The 23,029-nt window shown below is 44.2% G+C and overlaps 1 protein-coding gene across 1 annotated transcript; it reads right to left on the bottom strand.

Moving 5' to 3' along the window:
- Positions 1–26: 26 nt before the first annotated feature.
- Positions 27–10,851, bottom strand: ITM2A (integral membrane protein 2A). Its single transcript, XM_055817760.1, has 6 exons — positions 10,676–10,851; positions 6,719–6,850; positions 6,301–6,489; positions 4,853–4,963; positions 3,586–3,736; positions 27–1,137 (listed from the first exon to the last, which is right to left on the bottom strand). Exons 1-6 carry the CDS (start codon positions 10,757–10,759, stop codon positions 1,049–1,051), a joined length of 756 nt encoding a protein of 251 aa, XP_055673735.1. The 5' UTR covers positions 10,760–10,851; the 3' UTR covers positions 27–1,048.
- Positions 10,852–23,029: the final 12,178 nt, after the last annotated feature.

Genomic DNA, 23,029 nt, shown 5'->3' with positions numbered 1-23,029 from the left:
CGAGCGTCATGAAGTCACACAAATGCCAGAGTTTTAGAGAAACATTTATTATAGGGTTGCAGAATTTATACCAATATAAAGTCCCTTATTAAAACTCTCAAGTTCAACTGCAGGACACTAACTCTTCATTATCTTTATACTGCAGCTTTCAAAAAAAAAAAAAAAAAAACGAACAATGCTCCGACTGCAGTAGTAATGCTACTTGCTCATAAAAAGTTGATCTGAACAGTTTATATAAGCCAGAGTAGTTTAAGTTTACAACTACAGTCACATTCACAAGTGAGCTATACCAGAACAGGTTCTTGAAATTGAAGTTAGATTAAACCAATTCTTAACCAAAAATACTGACAAGCTTTAAGAGCAACTCTATCTGAATCTTAACAACTAAATACCACAAAACCAAACAAAGGTAGAAGAATTAAACGTAAGCTCGGGGAAGGTTCCAAATATACATACGAATTCAATACAGTAATTGCACAAAATGAAATAGGGTAGTGTTAAAGGTTTATGATCACTGAGGTTGGATTTTACATGCTTCACACATGGTAGTTAAAATAAAGCTTAATGATACACATCAGAATATGGGTTTGTTTTTTTTAGGCAGGATACGGAGTGCAGAGCTATTCTACAGAACTACACAAGATGTGCAAACCACAGATTATTAATATTAATCATTCTGTGAAAGTTAAGGTGAACAGAACTGGTTCCAGCCAAGGAATTGGTTAACATTTTTATATATATATTTTTCTGCCATTCCCAGATTACACTAAATCAAACACATTCAACAGCTAAACTGGTATTAACCTTCTAAAAAAAAAACCCACAAACAAACTTTACTCAAATTTAAGTTTTACATGAGACAACTAAAAAGTTATACCAAGGATCAAAGAAAGCTGAAATGGTGACTTTGTCTTTTGAAATACAAGCAGTACACAGAAAATGCGTAAGGCTTTTGATTATCACTGCACATGTTAATTTAAGAAGTCGATATCTAACGCTCAGACTTCTCAATGAAGGTGTGCACTAGTCACCTCCCATCCAACACCCTTCACTGTTGACAGATCTTTGTTTCAACAACGAAAGAGTTTTCAAAGTGTCTGATGGAATGACAGTTCTCCACTGAACGTTTCTGCAGACCTGGGGACGAGAGAAGATGAGAACCTAAGTAAAGCAGATCTGTAACCCAGCAGCAAGCATTCACAGGTTTTGTAGCACTACGAATACTACGAATTTGTAGCAGCAAGATACCATCATTCAGTACAGTGTTTCTACAGCCATGAACTGCCACCAGCACTTGACACCAGTTTGTTGTCTATCAAAAAGCACCCCTCATTTCCACAGTGGTAACAACAAGAGGGGGGGCCACATACATCACAGAGGACAAAGCAAGCAAGCACTTTTCTCTGTTATCCCCAGCTACCATTTCAGCTATAGACAGTGTCAAAGAGATCGTTTATGGCAGTTTCTCATAGCCCTCCCTAAACCACAAAGAAAAAGAAAAGCAAAGCAGATTGAAATTACAGGGAAAGAGAATAAAAACTCAGAAAGGGTGCAGAAAACTCCCCATCCTTCTAGTTCTTTATCAGCACTTCCCTGCACCCAGTGTTAACACAGGGTATGCTTCTATAGAGCAGTCTTCACCTTGATGAGATGTGAGGACTTGCCACTCAACCGATGATCTCACTGAAGTTTCTTAATAGTGTTAAGTGATTTTCTCTATTTTGGGACATGCCAGCATTGGCCTTGACACAGGCAGTTCACCTGTATCAGCTGTGAATCTTTACTAGATTTACCAGAATATAGTAGTCCTGCCATCAAAGACAAGCTGCTCAACTAAAGCACTTCAAAATACAACCACCAGAGAAGACAGATTTACAGCTTAAGTAGAAAATTGTTCTAAGCAAGCAAGAGAAGCCATACACTGAAGCCTAGAGCCACTAGCTCTTAAACCAAACCCAGCACAGCACTACTTTAGTTTATGAACACTTAAATACAGGCCGTCTTTCAGCTCACCTCAATCTTAATGTCTGTACACCCTGAGAAGCCTGCAATGGCTATTTAACTGGGTACATAATTGAACAGCCAGGACAACCTGTCCTGTTCCTCACACATTCAGTTACAACTCCAGGGAACTGCTGCAGAACCTGAGGTCAGTTTGATCCAACAGATGAACCCATGAACTCTACGAAATCTGAAAGCCAGTACAGCACCAGCTAAATGAGAAGACTTCTCCACAGCAGTTACACAAGTTTAGCCATTTTAGTCTCATTATGGGTGCACGGCTTGTTCACACTACAAGACAGACATGCTAGAAATTTGACCTGGAAGGCAAGACAAGCCTTGTCCCTGCACAATTTTCTCCTCAGCAGCAGTCTTCCATTTGACTAGACTTCCTGTCCCCCATCCCTGCCAAGGGCAAACAAGGTCAGTTACAGAACTGAAACTGTACCAAGCAGCATTACTCATTTACCAGAACCCTTCTGTGCAAGTATTCTGTATAAGTCTTCTACTATGCAGCAAAGATGTCAACAACATGCTACAGCAGGATGATTTAAGGAAACATCATAAAGACCCTTTGCAGGATTGTCTGTAGACTATGGTCTTTCAGTCACAGCAGCATTCAACTGAGGTTTGTTCACAAAAGCATCTTCACATCAGCTAAGGGACACATGCCTCCCCCTCCCATAAAGGGAACATTTACTGTTTCTTCATGTGCCCTGCACCGCACAGGAAGAGCTTTATGCTCCCACATACACAGCCTTCCATGTAGCAACAGCATGTAGGCACTGGCAAACAGCAGATGCAACTCCTGATGCTGCAAACTTGTAACTCGGCAGAGGAAACTCTTGCCTAAGAACTTTGCAGGAAAACCAGAGCAGAAAGTTCTGACAAACCAAACATTTGCAGTTCTGAAAGGCTGCAATGCACAAAGGATTAGTTTGCTTATGTGTCTGGTGACAGCAACAAACCATGGAGTGCTTTGAGATCTACAGTGAACTAAAATTCAAAGCATCAGATTTCTGTACCGCAGGCTGTCTCCTTCCAGCATGTCAAACCACAGACACCTCAAAATTTAGTTCTTTTCACAGCATGACAGGGAGGTGACACAAGGAGACAGGCAAGAGAGAAACAGAGCTCAGAAGTTCCTGTGAAGTGTTATTGTTCTTTTTTCTCCATAGCAAGTGAGCCAGAAGACAATTCTTTTACTTGGTGCTCCTGTAACCCAGTTTTAGATATAACAGACTAAGGTGCACCTACAGAGACTCATATTATCAGATGGAATATATGAATTTTTGTGCCAAACTAACTTACAACTTCAGCCAAAAGATGGAACAGAAATAGGTTTAAGGTCAAATTTGGTTTGGGCACATAACCTCTAATTCAGTAAGTGAAACTCTCTCAGCATGTTTGAATGAGACTTCAGATACATACTTGAAAGTAGAGGAAAACACCCATCAGTTCTATGGGTAGTCCCAGCTCACATAGAGCACTCAAATTTCCAAGTCTAAAAACTCCCAAGGTTTAAAGTATTTACCCTTTCCCTACGCAAACAATAGACTCATTTTTTTACTGAATGGAACTTACCCGTTATCTGGTCTCTGCGCTGAAGTCTGAAGGTCTCTTTCCCAACACAGAGTTGGTAGATGAAGATGCCCAAATCAGACACATTATCTATCTCCTCTGTAACCACCATTTCTTCACGGACTAGGTAAGTCTGAGGCAAGTAAGAGCCAGTCTAAAAGAGAAAAGACCTTGAGACACAGTATTCTGCTAACAACGGGCAAACATCACCACATTTTTCTGCTTTGGAAGGGCTTCAGGCACTAGATTACAGCTTTACTTCTTTTTAATATTAAAGATATGCTAGTTGTCAACAGCTGCATACCAGAGAAGTTAAAAACTGACAAAGGCTATTTCAAACAGTTGCAGCTACAGCCAAACAAAGCACAGTTAACCTCAACACTGCTCGCCTCACATGAATCAAACAAACAGAACCCGCTCAAGTTTATTTGACAGCAACAGAAAGTCTGCAGTTAAAAGAGCAGAACAAGTATTATGAGTTTCCATGTTTGAAGCAGTGTATTTCTAATAAAAATAAAGCAGTGCAACCTACAGAAGTTAAATCTTCACCAGATGATCAGAGCACTACTGAAACAAGTTCCCACCTCTCATGGCCACTTCCTAAAAATAGGGGCAGGGGACACACTTAAAGCTCATCTTCATAAAGCTAGAAAAAAAATAATGAAACAAGCTAAACTTGGTCAGGTGGCCTCTAGCACTAAGTGTAGAGGAGCCAATGACATTTTTGAGAAGTACATTTGACACACAATAGCTCAGTATTGCATTTAATTTGGAGTAGCAGCAAGCTCTATCAACTTGACCCACAAATCATCTTGGAAAAACACAAGTTTTAGTTACTGAAGTCAAAATGCTTGCAGTGAGCTCATAAGTACAGTGCCAATAAAACAGAAGAACAAGTTTGCATTGTTCTTTTCATTAAAACTCTCATGGGGCAAGCGAGCTTTCTGGTAGTAACTTTCAGGTTTAGGCTTTCAGTGATATTTGGAACTTTATCAAATTCCTTTGTAATAGCTAAATTTAACCTTATTTGCTAGTTGCTTTCAGCTTTCATAAAGCTAGGTATTAATAAGAGCATTAAGCATGAATCTACTCACCATAATACACACTGACAGCTGGCCTTAACTTCAGTACAGTGACTGAGCCAGGGGGATTATGTACTTTGATGGCAAGAGGACTGTTCTAGCAAGAGACTGTAGTTCAGGAGCAACACCCAGCATTCTTATCAAAAGTGATCCTGTCAGCATAACTAAACAGTAAGGTTTCTACATACCGCCAGTTTTGCGAAGAGATCCATCAGATTTCTCGGTGGCATAACTATGGATGTGTTCAGCGGAATCACATAGCAGTTACCCAGTTGCAAGTCAAGATATGCTGTCAAAAGCTATTCAGAAAACAAGATTTCAATTAATTGTGGCCCTGGATTATTAAAACACAGTTCTACAAGGACTAAGGAGGGAGCTCAAAAAGCTGCAGATGATGCGCTGCTACTATTGAGGTGGTGCATTCAGGAACCATCTAGTGCAAGAACTTAGCTATTCCCACTTTCGCAAACATACTGGTTGTAGCTATGGTTTGCAAAAGGACTTTTGTACAGAAGTGAGCGCCGACTATAAAAGCTGTTTATCATAATTTTTGTATTAATACAGAGAAAGTTTTTGGGAGTACGCCCTCATCACTAAAGAAGTGCAGTTAAGCACTGTGCAAACAAAAGGTATCCAGTTGCTGATAAACAAACATTCCCTGTAAATAGCTCTTCAGAAAAAGTATTAGTCTCCATAAAGTCATGTCAGCATTGCTACAAAGTCTCTGCAGTTCTTGCCCTAAAATTATCAACATATCTACTTGTTTTCTTATGACTTTGCACAGCACTTTGGCAGAATCAACCGAAGTTCTTAATTTGCCTTATCCTTATATACAGCCAAGTTTCTTCAGGATGCCACAAATTAAAGCTGCAAATACTGTGACCACAGGTAGCACAGCTGGGCTGCGTGGCATTCCATGTCATTAAAGGCAGCAAGTACACAAGTTAGTTCTAGCATCTGTGCCATGATTGTATCTGCATTGCTAAGGTTTGCTTTACTAACAACCTACCAGAGGTTTTACAGCTGACTAAGGATAACTGCTAATACTATTGATGCAACTTTAATAAAAAAGTCAAATTAAAACCATCCTCTCATCTTTGCTTTAGAGAAACTATATGCAACTAAAACAGCATGTTAAAGTTCTAGGTTTCAGCCACTTGAAATGATTCTTCAATTCACTTATCCAAGGTCCGCACTTGTTTGGAATTCCACATTTCCCTGTAACGGTTTGGCAGAATCTTACAACCGAATCCTCAGTTTCCCCGTTTCTTAACTCACATTTACAGTGGTCTCCTACCCTCGCTTCCATTTACATACGATTCTTGATCTGATAGCAAGTGTCACTTCCAGATGTCCTACAGGCAACAACATTTAAAGCTGCCTAGTCCGAGATGTGATGTTCTGAGAAACAATCCAATTAAGAGTCACTATGGGAATGTTCCTCCAACATTCTTGTAACCAACCTCCCTTGCAGAAGTGTACTGTTACAGAGTTAGAAGGGTCAGATTTGCCATGCTTAAAGCCATTCTAAAAGAGAAACTTGCACTCACAGTAAGCTTTAAAGGTCTCAAGAATGAAAACCCTGGAGCTGTTACAGTTGCCACTTGCTCCACAATTTTCCATGGAGCATACTCACCCTATCAAAGTCATGAACGATCGCTGCTGGATCACTGTCTGAGAACTTTGGAACGGGCACATCAATGATGGCTATGTTATCATCTTCTCGAATGTCAGCTTCTTCAGCAATAGGGAGGAAATAAGGTTCTACCGCACGATCACGGTTTTCCTTCTCAAAGTAACACATCTCACCACGGTACACCTTATGCTGAAAGCAAGAGCAAGGCCAGTTATTTTTACAGCAAATGTTGCTTTCAAACTGTATTTCTAACACTTATGCTATGACGAAGCATAGGTGTGTCACAGCTACAGCTTTTATAAAGGACATAGTCTTCATGTCCCAGTTACCACTGTAATAGAAAACCTTCCGTAATCTATTTATAATTAGACTTTTTTTATTCAGTGATGCTTGAAGAAAAAAAGAACTTTCACATTACCTTAGGCATGAAGTACTTGTAGATGCAAGCTCCACCGACAACAACTCCTGCCAAGATGAATGCTAGACCCAGCAGAGTCAACAGACATCTTCCAGACGAATTTTCACCCCTACGTGTGGCAACTTCTGGATCCTTTGAATAAAGGGGGATAGAACTTAGAAAGTGTAACTGCTCTGAATTTAAAACAAGTTATCTACTGCTTCACTTTGACCTACCATCTTACAATTCTCACCGCACGCCTAGAAGAAATGTATGTTAAGCATCACATAGTAAGAAAACACTTACATGAAATACTACTGCATCATATTAAGACGAGCTTTCAAACAGCACTGAAATAGGGTATTTTCTTAGAGGATGCTTTCTAGACAAATCCTTACCCAGAAACTATTAGAGGTGTAAGAAATTTCAGTAACTAACGAAAGAGAACAGTGCTGCAGCTGCAATATAGCACAAGGAAAGCAAGATGTGTAGAACAAGGTCATTTTAAGGTACACACTGTTTTCACACCTCTTCTCAAAAGCCTATTTCCTATCCTCCTCTTGCTATCAGATGGATTAAGCTAATACTTTTCCTTAGGAACCAGACTAACAGCAGAAGCTAAGGTTCAACTCTATTAGCTGGGGAACACACATCTGACAAGAGTCAAACATTCAGACTGTAGAACTTGTAATATGCACAAGTGAAGCCCACTATGAAAGAGGGCCACTTACCAGCTTAAATGCAGCCAAACAAAAACAGGTCCCTGCAACACATCCTACCTTTCAGCTTCAAAATACTCTTTCTTCCATGCAAGTCCCTGGGAAGTTTTGTTTCTAGCAGTCTGAAGCATATCTTTTTATTTCAGTGACTTGTTCCCCACCCCCCCAGTGTTCTCTCAGACAGAAGACCACATCCAAAGGAAACTACCATCACCATCATGTAACATGGTGACAAGCTGTGTAATACCAAACGCAAAGCTAGTGGTGATGTCCGAATGGCAAATTTAACACTCTTAGTTTTCAGTACTTTTCCAGGCTTCCAGGTAAAAGGCTCACACAAGCCAAGTTGAGAGGAGAACAGCAGATGTACTGTCTAATACTGAACAATTAAGAGACATTTCCTTTGGGCAAACACACATTGGGTTTAGGTCTTTCCTAAAAGACACTCTCCTCTCTCCACCCCCCCACCCCCACCCCAAAATATCAAACCACAAAAGTTTAAATCTAGTAGCTTCCATGGCCTGCCTTTATTTGGGTCCTACCATTTGCACTCCTGTAGAACACAATATATTTAAGCAACCTGTGATCACAACAAGCTACAGTATTATTATGAGGCTGTACATATTTCTGTGCTCAGCAAGGTATCAGTATAAAAGTCAAACACATCAGCTATGCATGTACTGAAACAAAACCCAAGCTGTTTTGCGAGAGTCAATACTCCTACATTCCACTCTTGCATCCTCCAAACAGAAAAATGTTCGTTCAGCAAGACATAAACCACTACAACTAGTTACGCATTTGTAAAAAAAAAAAAAAACACAACACAGAACCACCCGCCCCCCCAGGTTCAAGTCAGAATTATGCCACATTTATATGCCATTATGTGAAAACAATCAGAGTTAACTGGCTTTTAAGACCAAGACTCTCATCATATTCTGCCACCTTCATCTACACCTTTTAGTAACTTATTCATCCAGCCTATGATTACTTGATGACAAGTCTGCAGCAGGTTTTAGCACTACAGACATCCTAGTGCTTGGCTGATGTCGACATGTAATTAGCTATACTTGCACTACACCTATTTCAAACAATGTAAAGGTATTTATCATATTAAGCAGCAATGTAGGCAGCCTGAATCCAAGAAGAAAGAGTTGACAGAGCTGATAAGAGAACACAATACCAAGACTTTGCTCCAGTAGGTTACAAAGCCTCTGCTCGAAAATAATAAATCATAAAAAAACCTGCAAAGAAAAGGCAGCTCCAAGCTGTGCAGTAACAAGTAAAGCAAACCAGGAGGTAAGGGAGGAAACGAAAAATCACTTGTGTTAACATCTGCAGCTAGCTCAAGAGACCGTGTTGACACAGTCAGCTCTAAAAAATCTGCAGAGAGAGTATTCTGCAAGCTCAAGTGTTCTGTGCAGATATTCTAGGGGACTTTTATTGTGCTGTCGAAGCCAACGTTAGCCATTAAGCTTGTTTGTTCTGCACAAATACTCCAGCAAAAGGAGACATTAACATGCAATAGAACAAGTTTGTCTTGGAGTAAAATTGTGAACTTTGTTTACATGCAACTCTAAACCCCAGGATTGGAGTGAAAAGTTACTAAAAAGTCATGTACACGTGCAAACACAGAGAATACTGTAACAGGTATAACAAACAGCACCAGCAAGCTTCTAAATTGAGAAAAGCAGCTATCATGAAGAGAAGGGTGTAAGCATACATTAAAACTATTATGCTCAGAACTTGCATGGTAAAGGGCCAGTAAAAATATGTATTACTGCCTCAGGAGTAGCTGATTAGTTTGTCCTACAAGAAACTAGCCAGACTAACGACATTTTCAAAATACAAATTAGTCCTCCATCTACACTGTTTCCCTACTTTCTCTCCCTCCTTTGGATCTGGCAATTCAATGCTACAGTATTAATTGTGCACACATACAACTCCTACAGCTCAAGAGAGTTCACTGAGCAATAACATCACTCTGCACCCCTTCTTTTAAACAGTGGCTATTTCAGGTGAGGCAGAGGCTCTGAAGGCTGGAGAGCAAGCTGCTTTCCAGATTACACCTTAGAAGGGAAAAAGAAAAAAAAGAAAAAAGACACTAGAGTCCAACACCACAAGTTTTGTTATTAGTGTTTTCTTTATTTTCTTTCACCCCGATTACAAACAAACTCAGCCCATTCTAGAGCTACCGATTTGTATACCTGGACGCTGATCTTCTTCATCAAAGAACGTCAGCAGCTAAGTAAAACATCTTCAAAATAAAGTCTCCCACAGATTTGCAAAGTTCAATTAGAGTCACACAGCAGCTCATTAGGAAGGAAAAGCCAACCACAGGGTACGTGCCTGGGTTTCTATTTAAAACCCTTTATGGCAGGTTTCTTAATTTAAGCTCGACATACCAGAAGCCCAGACACCTCACCACAGTGCGGCTCTCCAGCTCACTGCCTACGAGGGTTTCAGAGCAGCAGCGGGCGGAGGACGAGCCCTAATCCCACCGTGTTTGGCCTGCAAGCCGCTGCTACGGCTGCCAACCTGCCCGCTGCTGAGGGGACGAGCTGCGCCGAGGGCTCGGCGCTTCCCCCGCGCCTCCCCCCGGCAGGGAGCCGAGCCCCGGGGCTGGCCTGGGCGCCGGGCTCCCCCCGCCTGCGAGCTACGAAGGCTTAAAACCCCGTCAGGAAGCACGGCCCTGGCACGGGCCCAGCTGGAGATAACCAGCTGGGCCTGCCCGCTGCGTGCGGGCCCGAGGCCGCTCCGGGGCCGCCAGGCCACCCCGCCGCTCAGCACCGCCCGGGGCCGGCCGAGCCGCAGCCGGGCCGGGAAAACGGCTGTGGCGAGGTAACCGCAAACCGCTGCGGCAGCGCGACGCGTCCCGGCGCTCTCAGGCCCGCAGCGCCCGGCAGCCCCTCACGGCGGCGGCCCCAAGGTGAGCGACACCCCCCCCCGCCCCCCCCCCCCCCCCCACCACCACACACACACACACACACACACACACACGCACGCCCCAGCCCCGGGACAGACCGCAGAGCGGCCGCCCCACGCTGGAAGGCTGCCCCAGCGCCGCAGGGAGCGGTGCGGCGGCCGCCAGGCGCCCGAGAGGCACAGCGGGCTGCCGGCTGCCCTCCCCCGGCCCGCAGCCGCTGCGAGAAGATGGCGGCGGCTTCCACCCCCTCCTTCCCCCCACCACACACACACCGCCGTCCCTCCGCCCCGCTCCTCCCGCCGCGCCCCGGCAGCGGCGAGACCGCGCTGCCCGCACCTTGTCGGCCACCAGCGCCTCGGTCGCCTCCTTCTTCGGCTCGTCCTTCTGGGCGAAGGGGGAGTTAAAGGCGATCTTCACCATGGCGCCGCTCCTGCGTGCCGCCGCCGCCCCGCTGAAGAGCCTCCGGCCGGCGGGGGCGGGGTGCGCCGAGCTGGCCCCGCCCCGCCAAGCCCCGCCCCCCGGCAAGGGCCGGGCGCGCCCCCTGGCTGCCAGGCGCCTCACAGCCCCGCCGCGCCTGCGCAGAGCTTCCCGCGCCGGGCAGCAGGGCACAGGCTTGGCGGCTCCTCAGCCTTATAACCTCCTGCTTCCCCTCAGAAAGTGCTGCTAAATCAGAAATTTGATGATGCCCAGGCGCCATTGGGGCAGGCAGGGTGCTTGACTCCGAAAGGGAGATGTGCCATTCAGGGTGACTGAAACGGCCTTTTCTCCTCATATTTCTGTGGAGGATGGCACCCTGCAAGGGATGATGGGGCTCTTAGGGCACTCAGGGGTGTGACTGGCCAGGGATGGCCACTGCCTGTCCTCAGCGCTCTGGCCGAGCCCACCGTGCCAGCCCCTCACACAGGCCTCGCTGCAGTGGCCTTCCCTCTCACGGAACTTTCTAGAAACTCTGTGGGTGTCCCTGTTAGGGGCTAGGTGGCTCTGCGGCCGCATGGGGAGCTTCACTGGCAAGAGCAGGGGCTTAAAAGACCTGCATCCTCAAAACCTCCCTGAAAACGGGGGAGAGGCCTGCTGTGGCGTGGGGAGGGCAAGGCGGGGAGGGCCCGCAGGGGCAGGAGGCAGCGTCTGCTGCACGTTGCTCGGGCCTGCCCCCACAGCAGCCGCCTGCTTCCCTTTACGCTTTGTGCACTATTTGTGCAGACAATTATACGTACTTCTAATACTTTGTATTTTACTCAGGGAGGTCAGCCCTGGTGAAAAGGAGGTGTCTCTGGACCACGTCAGTGTGGCACAGGGACACAGATATTTCTAGCCAAGCTACCTCCCTTCTCTTATGAAATATGGCCTGAGGGATCTTCAGCATCCAAGGAGACAGAGAAGGCCTCACCTTTCATTCAGGGTTTCCAAAGTGGGAGAAATAGAAAAGGCTTCAAGTATTAGACTGTCCGAAACGATCTTCTTCCTATGGATGGAAGTCTGTGTCCATCTCACTGGAATTTGACTTCACGATGCTAGAAAGAAATCTGGTTCGAATCTGGGGCCTACACCATTGAACTCTTCCTCACAGACAGCTGTAATTAAACAGAACTGAACGCTATGCAAATATTGCAATGAGTAATTCTTCTAAGTGTAAACAAAACACAGTGTGTATTCCAGCATTCAAAGCATGTTCCTGTTTTTCCCCAGATGCAATATCACTGTTATTTCCTTTCAAGATCATAGGTTTGATATTGCTCCCTTTTGTGTTAATAAGAATTCTGACTTTGACTTCAGTCAGAGAAGAGCGAAATCTTTTATGTCTATTTAACCTGACTTTGTCTAGTAAGAGAAAACACTTTTACCTCATTTTACCAAGAAACCAACAAAAAATTAATTTTCGTATTTCCTAGCTTTAACATGTTAGGAGTAAGTTAGGCCATACTCTCATCAAAGTCCCTGAAACACAGATTTAAAAACAGATTAAGTTCTCTGTATGGCCACTGCAATACCTGTACTCTATAACTTGGCATAAATTTATAAATTATGTAAATAATTTTCAGTATCTTAATCTAGTATAATTACTTCGTGCTTAAACAAATTGACTTTCTCTTCCAACTACCTTTACTTGAAAAAGAACAGAAATAAAACCAAAATAGACCCTTGCTGTTTATCAAGACTAGTGTTTGTACATCCTGGCTTGCTCACTGTCTATGTTCTGTGATCTGCTGCAAGGGTTGGACGCACCCTGAAATACTGTACTCAGATAAACATTAAAAAATGTAAGTTTTTTTTACATTTGTCTGCACTTTCTGAATTTGCAAAACTGGAACTCTCATAAGATTTGTCAGGTTTTTTGTTGGGTTTTTTTTTTTTTGAGGGGGGGATATATTTCTATTTGTGGCACCTGAGACAATCATTTTTCTTAACATGTTTAAAACTTACTTAAAATGTGCAGTGTCTAGGAGAAAGTAATTCCAGCATCATCAAACAATTTCTCCTAACCTTACACACCTGACAATAACTGTCAATTCAGTCAGAAACTGCTCCTTCTGAATAAAGCTCCTCCTCCAATAGTCTGACTGCGTTTTGTAGGGCGGTCGCAATCTGAAGGACCAGGTCTAGGAAAGCAAATTCCATTCTGAGATGCGTAGACATAAGGAAATTCAGATTTGTTTACCATCCTGAAGCTGTCAGGCAGTACAGCTTAATAAGTATTAGAGATCTCCATGGGTGACTCCACCACTTCACCTATAAAATGATTTTGCATCAGCCTCTTGGTACTGGCCCAGTTTTCTTTCAGACTTTTGCAATGTTGGCTACACTTTAGGCCTGAAAATCTCAAGACGTTCTAACAAGTAATATCACGTATTCTTTTGGATTCCATAATATTTCCAGTTTTCCTTTCTACTAAAATATCCTGGGTTTAGTTTACTGGTATTTATTCTGTGGTCATCTTTATCACCTTGAAAGGCAAGAGATTATCCCCTTATCCTTAATTATCCTTTTAATGCTTCTGGTGTTTGTAATGTTCAGAAAAGACTGCTTAAAAATTTAACAAATACATGGACTAGATTGTCTTTGAGACTGGAGGAATTTGGCCAGAAAAAAGAATGAGGTGGTGTGCCATAGCGGCTATGATTGTTACCTTTAAGTTTACTCACAAAGAGGAGTGAACTGTATTTCTTAAAAGTGACATTAAACACTGACACCTCCCTTTTTAGTGGGAGAGATGATGTAAGTAGCCCAGACAGTCTAAGAATATTAAAGAACAAGGTTTGTAAGGTGAGGTGGCATCTTTTACTGGACCAATCCTTGGTTCAGCGGATAATGCCACCTGAAGAACCCTTTTGAGCAGTTCTGCCCAGTATTAACACTATTTTTACTGTGCAGAAATTTTGTAACTTCTCTAATATACTTTAAAAAAACCTCAAACTTTAAAATACGTTCACGTTTATTCTCTCTTCTCCTCTTGTGTGTGCCAGGAGAATACTTCCTTACCTTTTGGGAATAATATGATATTTGTCCTAGATTGTAAAGTATTCTCAGACTTTGAAGTAGAAGGTACTATGTACGTGCATAATCTTCAGTCGTGTCTATTGTTCTAGTTCAAACAAAGCTGCGATCCAGAGGGCTACAGTCTGGCAAGACACGTAAGCACACACTTTGCATTTCGGCGGTCCCTCACAGCTTAATGTTAAGCATGTTAAGTTTTTTGTTAGACCTGAATCCCCGCACAGAGTTCCTGCACATAGTTAAGTCCTAAATGCTTTTGCTGCGCATTGCACAAGTCCGCAGGGAGGAGGGCTGTCCCGTGTGCACAGCCTTATACATGCACAAAGCATTGCGCAGCTGAGCCCCAGACCAGGCTCAAGGTAGTGCTTGTAAAGAAACAATAACTAATACATGTAATTAATAATGGCTTTAAACATACACTATATCTGTCAATTGAATCGTTTTATGAGTAGCATATTTACTGAAAGAAGGACAACACATGGTAAACAACAAGTACATCAATGTTGGACTGTTAAAAATGAAAGAGAAACTACAAACTTTCTCCTTGGTGAAAGGACCCCTTCTCTGAGTTTGAAGTTTTATGTTTATCCAGATGTCTCAAGTTCTACTTTTTGCCTCCAGTCCTTTCCCAGCTCTCTTGCTAAGAATTCCTCCTTCATCACCTCCTCAAGCTGTTTGCCCTCACTCTCCAGCTCCGACGCTGCCTCCGCTCCTTCTCTAACCAGTGACCCTGGGACCTCTTTTGCGTTTCTACCTTGCTCTTGTTGATAAGGGGTCTATCTGCGTTTCAGACTACGAAACTGTCATGCTGAGAGCTGCCAATATAAACTTTTGTCGAGGAAAGTTTTTTCCACTGGGTTGAGATGAATTTGGGCCCTTGACTTGACAGCAAGTGCCGTGTTAGCTCCACTGACTTCCCTTGCTGCCTGGCATGCCTTTTTTCTCTGCAGCATCATTAGGTTAATAGCTGTGGCAAAGCAAGTGCACGTTACTCACTTCTAATGATTGTCTTGTTAAAAAGTACTGTAAAAGGAATATTAGTTAAATGGAAAATAGCCTATTAACATTCTGGGGAAAGTCACGAGTCCATTTGCTCTGTAGTGACAAACTACAGAGAGATGTGGAAGTTATGAGCAGAAAAGGGAGCCTGAAGGAGAGGGAGATGAAGAGGTGATTGCCAATTCAGCCACAACACCAAAAGCACATCCTCTAATGGCTGTGCTCGGACCGATACTGAAGAGGACTCACTGCCCACACAGCCATTGCCTCACAGAACAGAATTCCACAAGAAATTCCAGTCCTCCAGAAAATCTGCCGAACAAGCAGCACACCCAGAGTGATCAGCAACCCCAAACAATTAAAGGGCCGAATTTGCCCCTGGTGTAACTGCAATGAGGCAAGCAGAATTACACCGGAGATATGTTAGGAACCAGAGTCTTGGCACGTCTGAAAAAGCATTGCTGAACACTGCTATTAGAGGAAAAATAATAAACACTCAAAGCTCAAACTGCCTTCTATTGAACCGACCAAATGCACATTTTTGGAGGCAGATTATCGTTTACCTTGGCACTGAGGGGTGTCATCTGGGGTTCCCCCTTTTTCCTTTCAGGCACGCTTCCCCCCAAAACCTCCCTCATGTAGAGCACGCCCCAGCAATTCTCGCCTGGCAAGGTGGGCTGGCCGAGGCCAGTGTGCTCTGCTGCCTGGTGGCACCATGCTGCTGTTGGGCTGCGGTAGGCGAGGGACCCCTGGACTGAGCAAGAGCCCTGGGCTGATTGAGGGCTGTTACTCGTTGGAAACCCTAAAGGGGAAAGTGCTGGTGTTAACCCCACCTGCCATCCTCGGCATTTTCTCTGTGTCCTAATCTCTACTCGCTAGTGAGAGTTGCGTGGTGGCATCTCAGCCAGCCTACTGGAATGCAGCGTGGCAGCAGCAGAGCCCACACCTACACCTGAGACCCAGCAGACGTTGCTGCAATGGCCAGCCTTTTCTCAAGGGCAGCAAAAGTACCCCGTGTTGACCATGCTCGTGACCACAGTCGTTGTTTGACTTAGTTTAACGATGAGCACAGACATGGGTACATCTTGTTTGGCTATGCTGTCTGAAACTGTGCTGAACTCGCCATGTGCTTGCCTACAAATGCAGTTAAGCCAGAGGTGTACGTGCACTGCGGCTGTGTGAAGATGTTCCCAGATCAACAGAGCTGTGTTGGCAGAGATCCCTAATGTGCTGTCAAAACTGTGCATTGACTGGTGTAGCTTGTTTGACTTGTTATGTGTGGGTTTACTTTGCAACGTGTTGATATGGCTGTGCACAGAAGGGCAGCTCCCTTCTGGCTTAATGAAAATAGTACCCATAGAGACGGTACTCCCAAACTACGTAAATGATTGCTGTGTAGGCACATCATCAGTTTAACATCGATGAAGTCTTCCAGCGAAGAAGCAATTCTGAATAAAGCCAAGGAAACAAGACCTCTGGTTTTGTCTGATTGTTTACATCCATGCATGTTGCATGCACACCAGTTGCATATTGAGTAGCTATATCTGTTAATGTGATATCAATAAAGGGTTTATATCTAGACAACATTCCAGCTGGAGACTTTTCTTATTTACAAGATGATGTAATTAGGTACCTAGTCTGAGCACTGCACTAAAAGGCTATAGAAGGTTTTGAAGCTGGGGTGTAAAACCACAGGTGAATCTTTCAAGGGCTTTAGCAGAGTTTTGTGAATCGTAGACAGGTGTATCAGAACTGGAACTGAGAGTATCGGGTTAGTAAAAGAGCTATAATGCAATTACACGGACACCTTTCCTGCAAATAGCACCCGCCTTTCTGTCACTTTTCTATCCAAATAAGAGCAAGTATATATTTCAGCTATCATAACAATACAATTAATTTCTAAGAACTTTAAGGAATAATATATTTTATTATATCCCCTTACCTACTGCCCTTCAGTCCGTTAACATTAACAGAAATCAGCCTCGTACTTGCCTTTGAGTAAGGATGCATTGCCAATTTTTGCAGCCAGCTGCACTGTCCTTTTGCTTTCTTTTACCTAATGAAATAATATGAACTTTTGGAAAAGAAGCATTAGTGGAAAATGAACCTGCTTTCACCCTCATCTACTCCTACAAGCTTTTTTTTAGAATACAGATGTCCCTTTTCATCTCTGTCAAGCCTATACTGTCAAAAATAGAAATACCGCAGAACACCTGTCCTAACAGCAACCTGGAGTACAAATATTGTCAGTTAAAGAGATTTGTTGCTTTTTCTTCTGCAGATTGTTAGAGAAGTTGTGCAGGGGGGTGTAGATTTTCTGTTAAGTAGCAGGAGAGGCGATAGCGGTATCCTGTTGTGGTACGTATCTGTGAGCAAAGGGACTGCCAGCTCCAAGATGCAAAGCCTCAGCAACATTGCGGGGTCTGCTCCTGGGTGAAGATGAAGCCAGGTTCTGTAAGAGGCAGGCTGGGGAGCCCAGCTTGCCGTTCCTCTTTGCAGCGCAGGGAGGAAGAGGCTGGTGATTATACACACATAAACACCCGCACACGTTTCCTCTTTACAGTGCAGAAAGAAAGAAACACGGTCACATGTACCCCCTCATACTAACACAAGCACATACTTACACAAAGTTTAATCTATATATCAAATACTGTGTTGTTAAAACAGACCCTAACAAAACTGTCTTTTTTTTTAAAATGTATTAATTTTGAGAAGACGGCTTTTGGTTTTAAGGGAAAGCAAATCTACTGTCTACACCATTTTTACAGACTACAGGTTTTGCTGTAGAAGGTGCTTTCGGTTCATATGGTAGATACCACATCATGATACAGGAAATAACTTGCAGTACTTTATTTTCCTGTTCCAGATATCTCTTCATACTGAGGAGACACCTGGTGATATTAGAAGTCTTTGATGGGACCTCATGTGACGCTATTCTTGAATGCGTTGGCTCCCCAGCTGACAGCAGAGTGAGTAGCATTTGCCTTTTGAAGGAGTGGAATTAAGAAATCCCTAAAAAATGGTAGTTTTCTTCTATTGCCCTTTGGCATGAAGTCCCCCAGTTCAGAAATAAAGTCTTTTTAAAGAAAGCAATTGAGGGTACATTGAAATATCACCAAGGTAATGTTAAAGACATGCATTGGCCTGAATTTAAGATCACAGAAACATGGGAATGTTTGTTGGAAGAGAATTTTGTTGGGTTGTAGCCCAACCTCCTGCTCACAGCAGGACTATTACCAGCATTAGATAGGGTTTTGTGTAGCTGATTTTTGAAAAACAATAAGGCTGGAGACTCCTCAGCCTGGCTGGGTAACCTAGTCTAGTACAACACTATCTTCTTCTGATCCGCCCTGCCCCCCCCACCCCCCCCCACCCCCCCTCAAATGTCCAGCCTGTGTCTCCCGAGCCACAAGCAGTGGCCACTGCCCCTTGCTTCTGTCTTCTGGCACTGCTGACAGGAGTTTGGTTCTGACATTTCTGTAGCTGCCCTTCACATAGCTGTGTGCAGCCCCCGGGTCACCCTTTGGCCTCTTCTTCAGGCTGACAAGCCCAGCCCCAGCAGCTTCTCGCTGCAGGTCAGGTGCTCTGGGCCCCTGACCATTCTGGTATCTCTTCACTGGGTCCTCTCCAGTATCTCTGTGTCCTTGAGCTTCAGGAAGGTCCAGCACCTATTGCAGTGAAGCTGAATGCAGCCTCCAGGTCTCACTGCGTAGAAGGGGGTAATAGTTTTCCACATCCTACTGTAGCCTGGCATGTGGTCTGCCTTACTACAGATGAAGCACGCTGTTGGCTTACGTTCAGCCTGGCATCTGCCGTAATCCCCAGGTCCTTCCCAGCAGGGCTGCTCCTCACCCAGCAGCTTCCCAGCCCATACCAGGGCATGGGGTTTTCCTGGCCCACGTGTGGGACCTGGCACTTTTCCTGGCCGAACCATACGGGGTTTCTGCCAGCCCAGAGGTTACCCACATCCCTCTGGATGCGGCTCTACTGCTGTTCGCATCGGCCACTCCACCAGGCCTCCAGTAAACATGTCTAATCATCTGCTGCCTTTCACTGCATCATGTCGGTTCACAAATGCAACACTTACTGTGCTCATAACAGTCCTCCCCAGGGCCATTTCTGTCCCTTTGTCAAGGCTATTTAGGTGTTATATATTAATGTAACACATGCTTTAGTCACACCAGTCACTCAATAATGAGGTAAACAAGGAGGAATATCCAACTCAGCAATAATACCTTATCACTTTTACAGTGGACACACTTACTAAGTAAAATGTTCTAGGTTTCTGGTCTGTATAATCGGTATTTAAAAAAAAATAAATCCACTGCATTATGGACTGGTTGGTATATTTGTACCCAAAGTCCTGTGTTGGGGTGCTGGTAGGATGCAGCTGTCAGCCAGAGCTCTGGGGATGAGTGGGAAGAGCTTTGGGACATGGAGGAAGGGTGGCTGTTCTAGCACCCAGCCCTGGAGTCGGGCACTGTGGGCTCTGCTCCTTGACTCCATTCCCATTTCTTTCATACCTTTCTTACCTCTAATGTTGTGGAGGGGGCCGTGTTCCCACTGCCCCATTCCCAACTCCTGGCTGGTCCTCTGCTATGCAGCAGAGTGTACACGATGAAGAGTTTCGAGGAATGCAATCCTTTTGTCCAAGTAAACAAATCTCTTTCCTTCTGAAATTTAGAAATTTCTTAACATTTTAGTCACTTTTTCTAAGTATCAATTGTTTTAGTGCTTGGACCCGTTTCTTGGAGGTGGCAATGCAGTCACCCTAAAGGAAGAACGATGCCAAAGTAGCAGGGTGTTTACTTCCATTTCTGTTAATGATTGCATCATAGAGAAACACAGTTCTTGTCAGTTATGATGCAACGTTTCATCTTTTGGTAATGCCCAGATAGATCAGGAACCAAATTATGGCACAGCTTCATGCAACATTAATCTTGAAATTTATCCCCAAATTTATTCCCAAATGTGTTGGGAATGCACAGGGGATCATTTTCCCAAAAGGCCTAAAGACTCTTTCCTTGGGGTTTCGAATAATTTCTAATATTTTGTAATAATTTCTAATTATTTCTAATTTCTAATAATAAAAAGGCAGAGCTGTTTCCACTGTTTGAAGCCTGCTGCTTTTGCTGCCATGTGAAGTGGTGCCCACATGCCTGTCATGTTCACTCAGAAAATCAGTTCAGTCTCAGCATTACTTGAGTTTCCCATGGGGTTGTCAGGAGAATGATGGCCTTATTTCTAGCTTATTTTATTCCACTTCTTCCCAAGTGAATATTCCCATTAATGAAGGACATGATCTCCCCTACTGTGTCCCCCTTACTCTGTTTCATATGCTGGAGGCCCAGAGATTGTGCCGCCTTGAATCCAAATTTAACCCTGTGACATATGTACATTGCCACTCTCCTAAAATTTAGCTACTTTCATTCGGCAGAGTTGGATTGGTGTTTTCTGATAGGAAAAGATGCCACTGAAATTAACGACAGCATTAGAAATTCTTCCCCTTATGTCCTGTATAACCTACTGGGAATAATAAATACACAGAATATAACAAATAGATAAATCTTTGGAATTGCTTGCTGAGAGCATTGCTTCAGTTTCTTGGATGAGCTGCTTTTATACCTTAATTAGCAGAACTGTGTCTGGTTCATTTCAAGACATATTGAAAATTAATATTAGCTGAGGCCAGTTTCTGTTCAATTACTGTACTAAGAGGATAAGGTGCAGCCTCAGTCCTGGTTTCTGTCATGCAGACATTGGAAATGGTCATTCCACTGAAGACATTGCACAGATTGTTGTTTTGATAATGAAGTTGCTCATCGTGTTTTAATCAGCTGGAACAGCAAGGCAGGAGGGGCTGGGCAAGTGCTGGGCATGGGGAAGGGCTGGGGAGGCAAGAGGAACAAGTGGCACCAGAGGAAAAGTGGTTCAGGGCAGCACTAGGGGAAGGGGGAAGAGGGAAGGAAGTATTGCTATAACGTAAAATCCAGTGCTTTTGAAAATACTTTACCCTCCAGGTATCCATCCTGACCCTCTGTGCAAGTTATTGCAGCCATCTGGCAGCACTGGAGTGAGGGCAGTTTCGTAGCCCTGCTAATGCTAAGGAAGTGCATCCTCAGGGTGCTCAAGCTGAGCACATCCCTGCCTCCCCGAGCCCCTGCCCCCCCGAATGAAGCACTGACATTTGCAATTAGAAAACAGATAAAGGGAAAGAAATTATTTACAATGCCTGAAAGTGAAGGTTGTACAAGTACAACTGAGTACATTATTTACAACTATTTTTGTCATGTAAGGAAGCTGGTACAAGAAACCACATGAAAGGGTGTTGGCTTTTCATCAAAAAAGACAAAGACCTCCCCGAGGGTGGAGCTCCCGAGAGAGGCATTGCCCAACGCTGGACCCACCGCCCGCGGGGCAGGGATGGCAGCTGCCTGCAGGACGCCTGCCTGATCCTGCCTCCGCAGCAGGGTGCCCAGCCCCTCGCAGCGTCACCGGGCTCCTGAGCCTGGGCTCTGGCTAGCGGTGGGCAGAGGACCATGGCGTATTCCATGTGAAATACTGGCAAAGTAAATTTGCTCGCCCCTTGGCAGGGTGACAGGCAGCAGACACCCAACTGTTCTGCTGAAAGGGTGTCAGCAGGCTGAGCTGCGGCGTGCCGGGAAGTTTGGAGCAGTGAAACCCAGGTTTGGGTTGACCGTGGCAGTGGATGGGCTGATCCAGCACCTCATTCCCTCCGCTCAGACAACTGCAAGCAGCTGAGGTTCAGGCCTTGGCTGCTCTGCTCTGACCTAGAGATAATGTGATGCTAAGGGTGAAATTCTGGAGGGAGACCATTGATCCATGAGCTGGACCATTTCTTTGGGATCCATGCACAAAAGGAGACAGAGAAATGAGGATGCCAAGAAGTCCACAGACACTTCGGTACTGTCCTCTGCTGCCTGGGGTCTGGCAGATAAGCTCTCTGAGACCGTGGGCAGCCATGTCCTCATCCTGCTCACCTTACCGAGGAGGACAGTCCCCACAAAACAAGCAGCACTGTTCTTTTACAGTGAGCCAAGCAAACCCTGGCTCTCAGCAAAGACCAGAGCAGGGGGGTTATACATCCCTTTATTATCTACTGAACAACATTTGCCACTGTGCCTTCCTCTCACTGAATTTAGACATTTCCTTGTCACTCCTGAATAGAAAAAGGCACGCAGAGAGCACAGTGAGCCTTATTGCCCCCCTGCCATCTGCTGAACTCTGAACTGGATTCAAAATTTGGCTCTCTCCTCCATCTCTTCTCCTTGCTGGCCCAAGTCCAGCACCAAGAGGTAGGGACCACTGGAGCTGGGCAACTATCGCTCTCAGGAGTAATGCCAAATACAGAATACTTTTTTTTTCTTCCCCTGTAAAAACCACTTTCAGAGACTTTTCTAGAGCTCAAATACCCTCAGAGAAAAATCCAAACCTCACTTCTTTTCCCAGTTTTTCCACAGTAAATTCAACTAGAAAGGAGAAAACAACCCACCAGAAAAGCACTGTAAAAAACAAAAAGGCTAAAGGGAAGTGAAATCAAAAGAGAAATGAAATTTATACAACGAGGCTTTATATTTTGGGGAAGTGCCTGTTAACAAAAGTCAGGGAGGAAGATGCTACTGGGGCGGCTGACTCGCTGAAATTCTGTTGCTGATATCAAATGCTGGAACTCAGTAAAATATTTATGCTTATTATTTTCTATTGCCCTTTGGAAATCACTGTGGGATATAAAACTAGGGGCTTTTGCAGAAGTAAAATTGAACCAGAAGGTAAATGAGAAAAAAAATGCAAGCCTACTGCCTCCCAAATACCTGCCTTTTATCCCCACTCATGCCTCAGCATTTCCACAAAGTGCTCTTTCTTCTACCACCTCGCCCCCTCCCAGAATATCGCATGGTATTGGAGTATGATTTCTTATTGCAGAAGAAAAGCCGCATTGTTCGTCTTCCTCTACCGAGTTACGCCAGAGTGGCACCTATTTTGGCAGAGTCTTCGTCGTTTCCTCATATCTGACTAATAAGAGATGATGAAAAATATGATTCATTAAAAAAACACAGATAATAATCTGAGAGAATTAAACATGCACCTTTAAATGTAACAATTTTCTTAAATCTCAAATCTCAAATGGTTTAATCTCAGGGCTCCATCTTGTGGCAATATAATGCCAATTCACTTATT

The sequence above is a fragment of the Falco peregrinus genome, chromosome 13, assembly GCF_023634155.1.
Source record: "Falco peregrinus isolate bFalPer1 chromosome 13, bFalPer1.pri, whole genome shotgun sequence".
Taxonomy (NCBI): domain Eukaryota; kingdom Metazoa; phylum Chordata; class Aves; order Falconiformes; family Falconidae; genus Falco; species Falco peregrinus.
This window is presented reverse-complemented; position numbering and strand designations above follow the sequence as displayed.

Coding starts and splice junctions, on each gene's coding strand:
- ITM2A (XM_055817760.1), bottom strand. CDS start 10,759: ATGGTGAAGATCGCCTTTAACTCCCCCTTCGCCCAGAAGGACGAGCCG. Junction 6,490..6,718: donor ACAAGTACTTCATGCCTAAG/GTAATGTGAAAG, acceptor TCTTGCTTTCAG/CATAAGGTGTACCGTGGTGA. Junction 3,737..4,852: donor ATCTCTTCGCAAAACTGGCG/GTATGTAGAAAC, acceptor TTTCTCTTTTAG/ACTGGCTCTTACTTGCCTCA.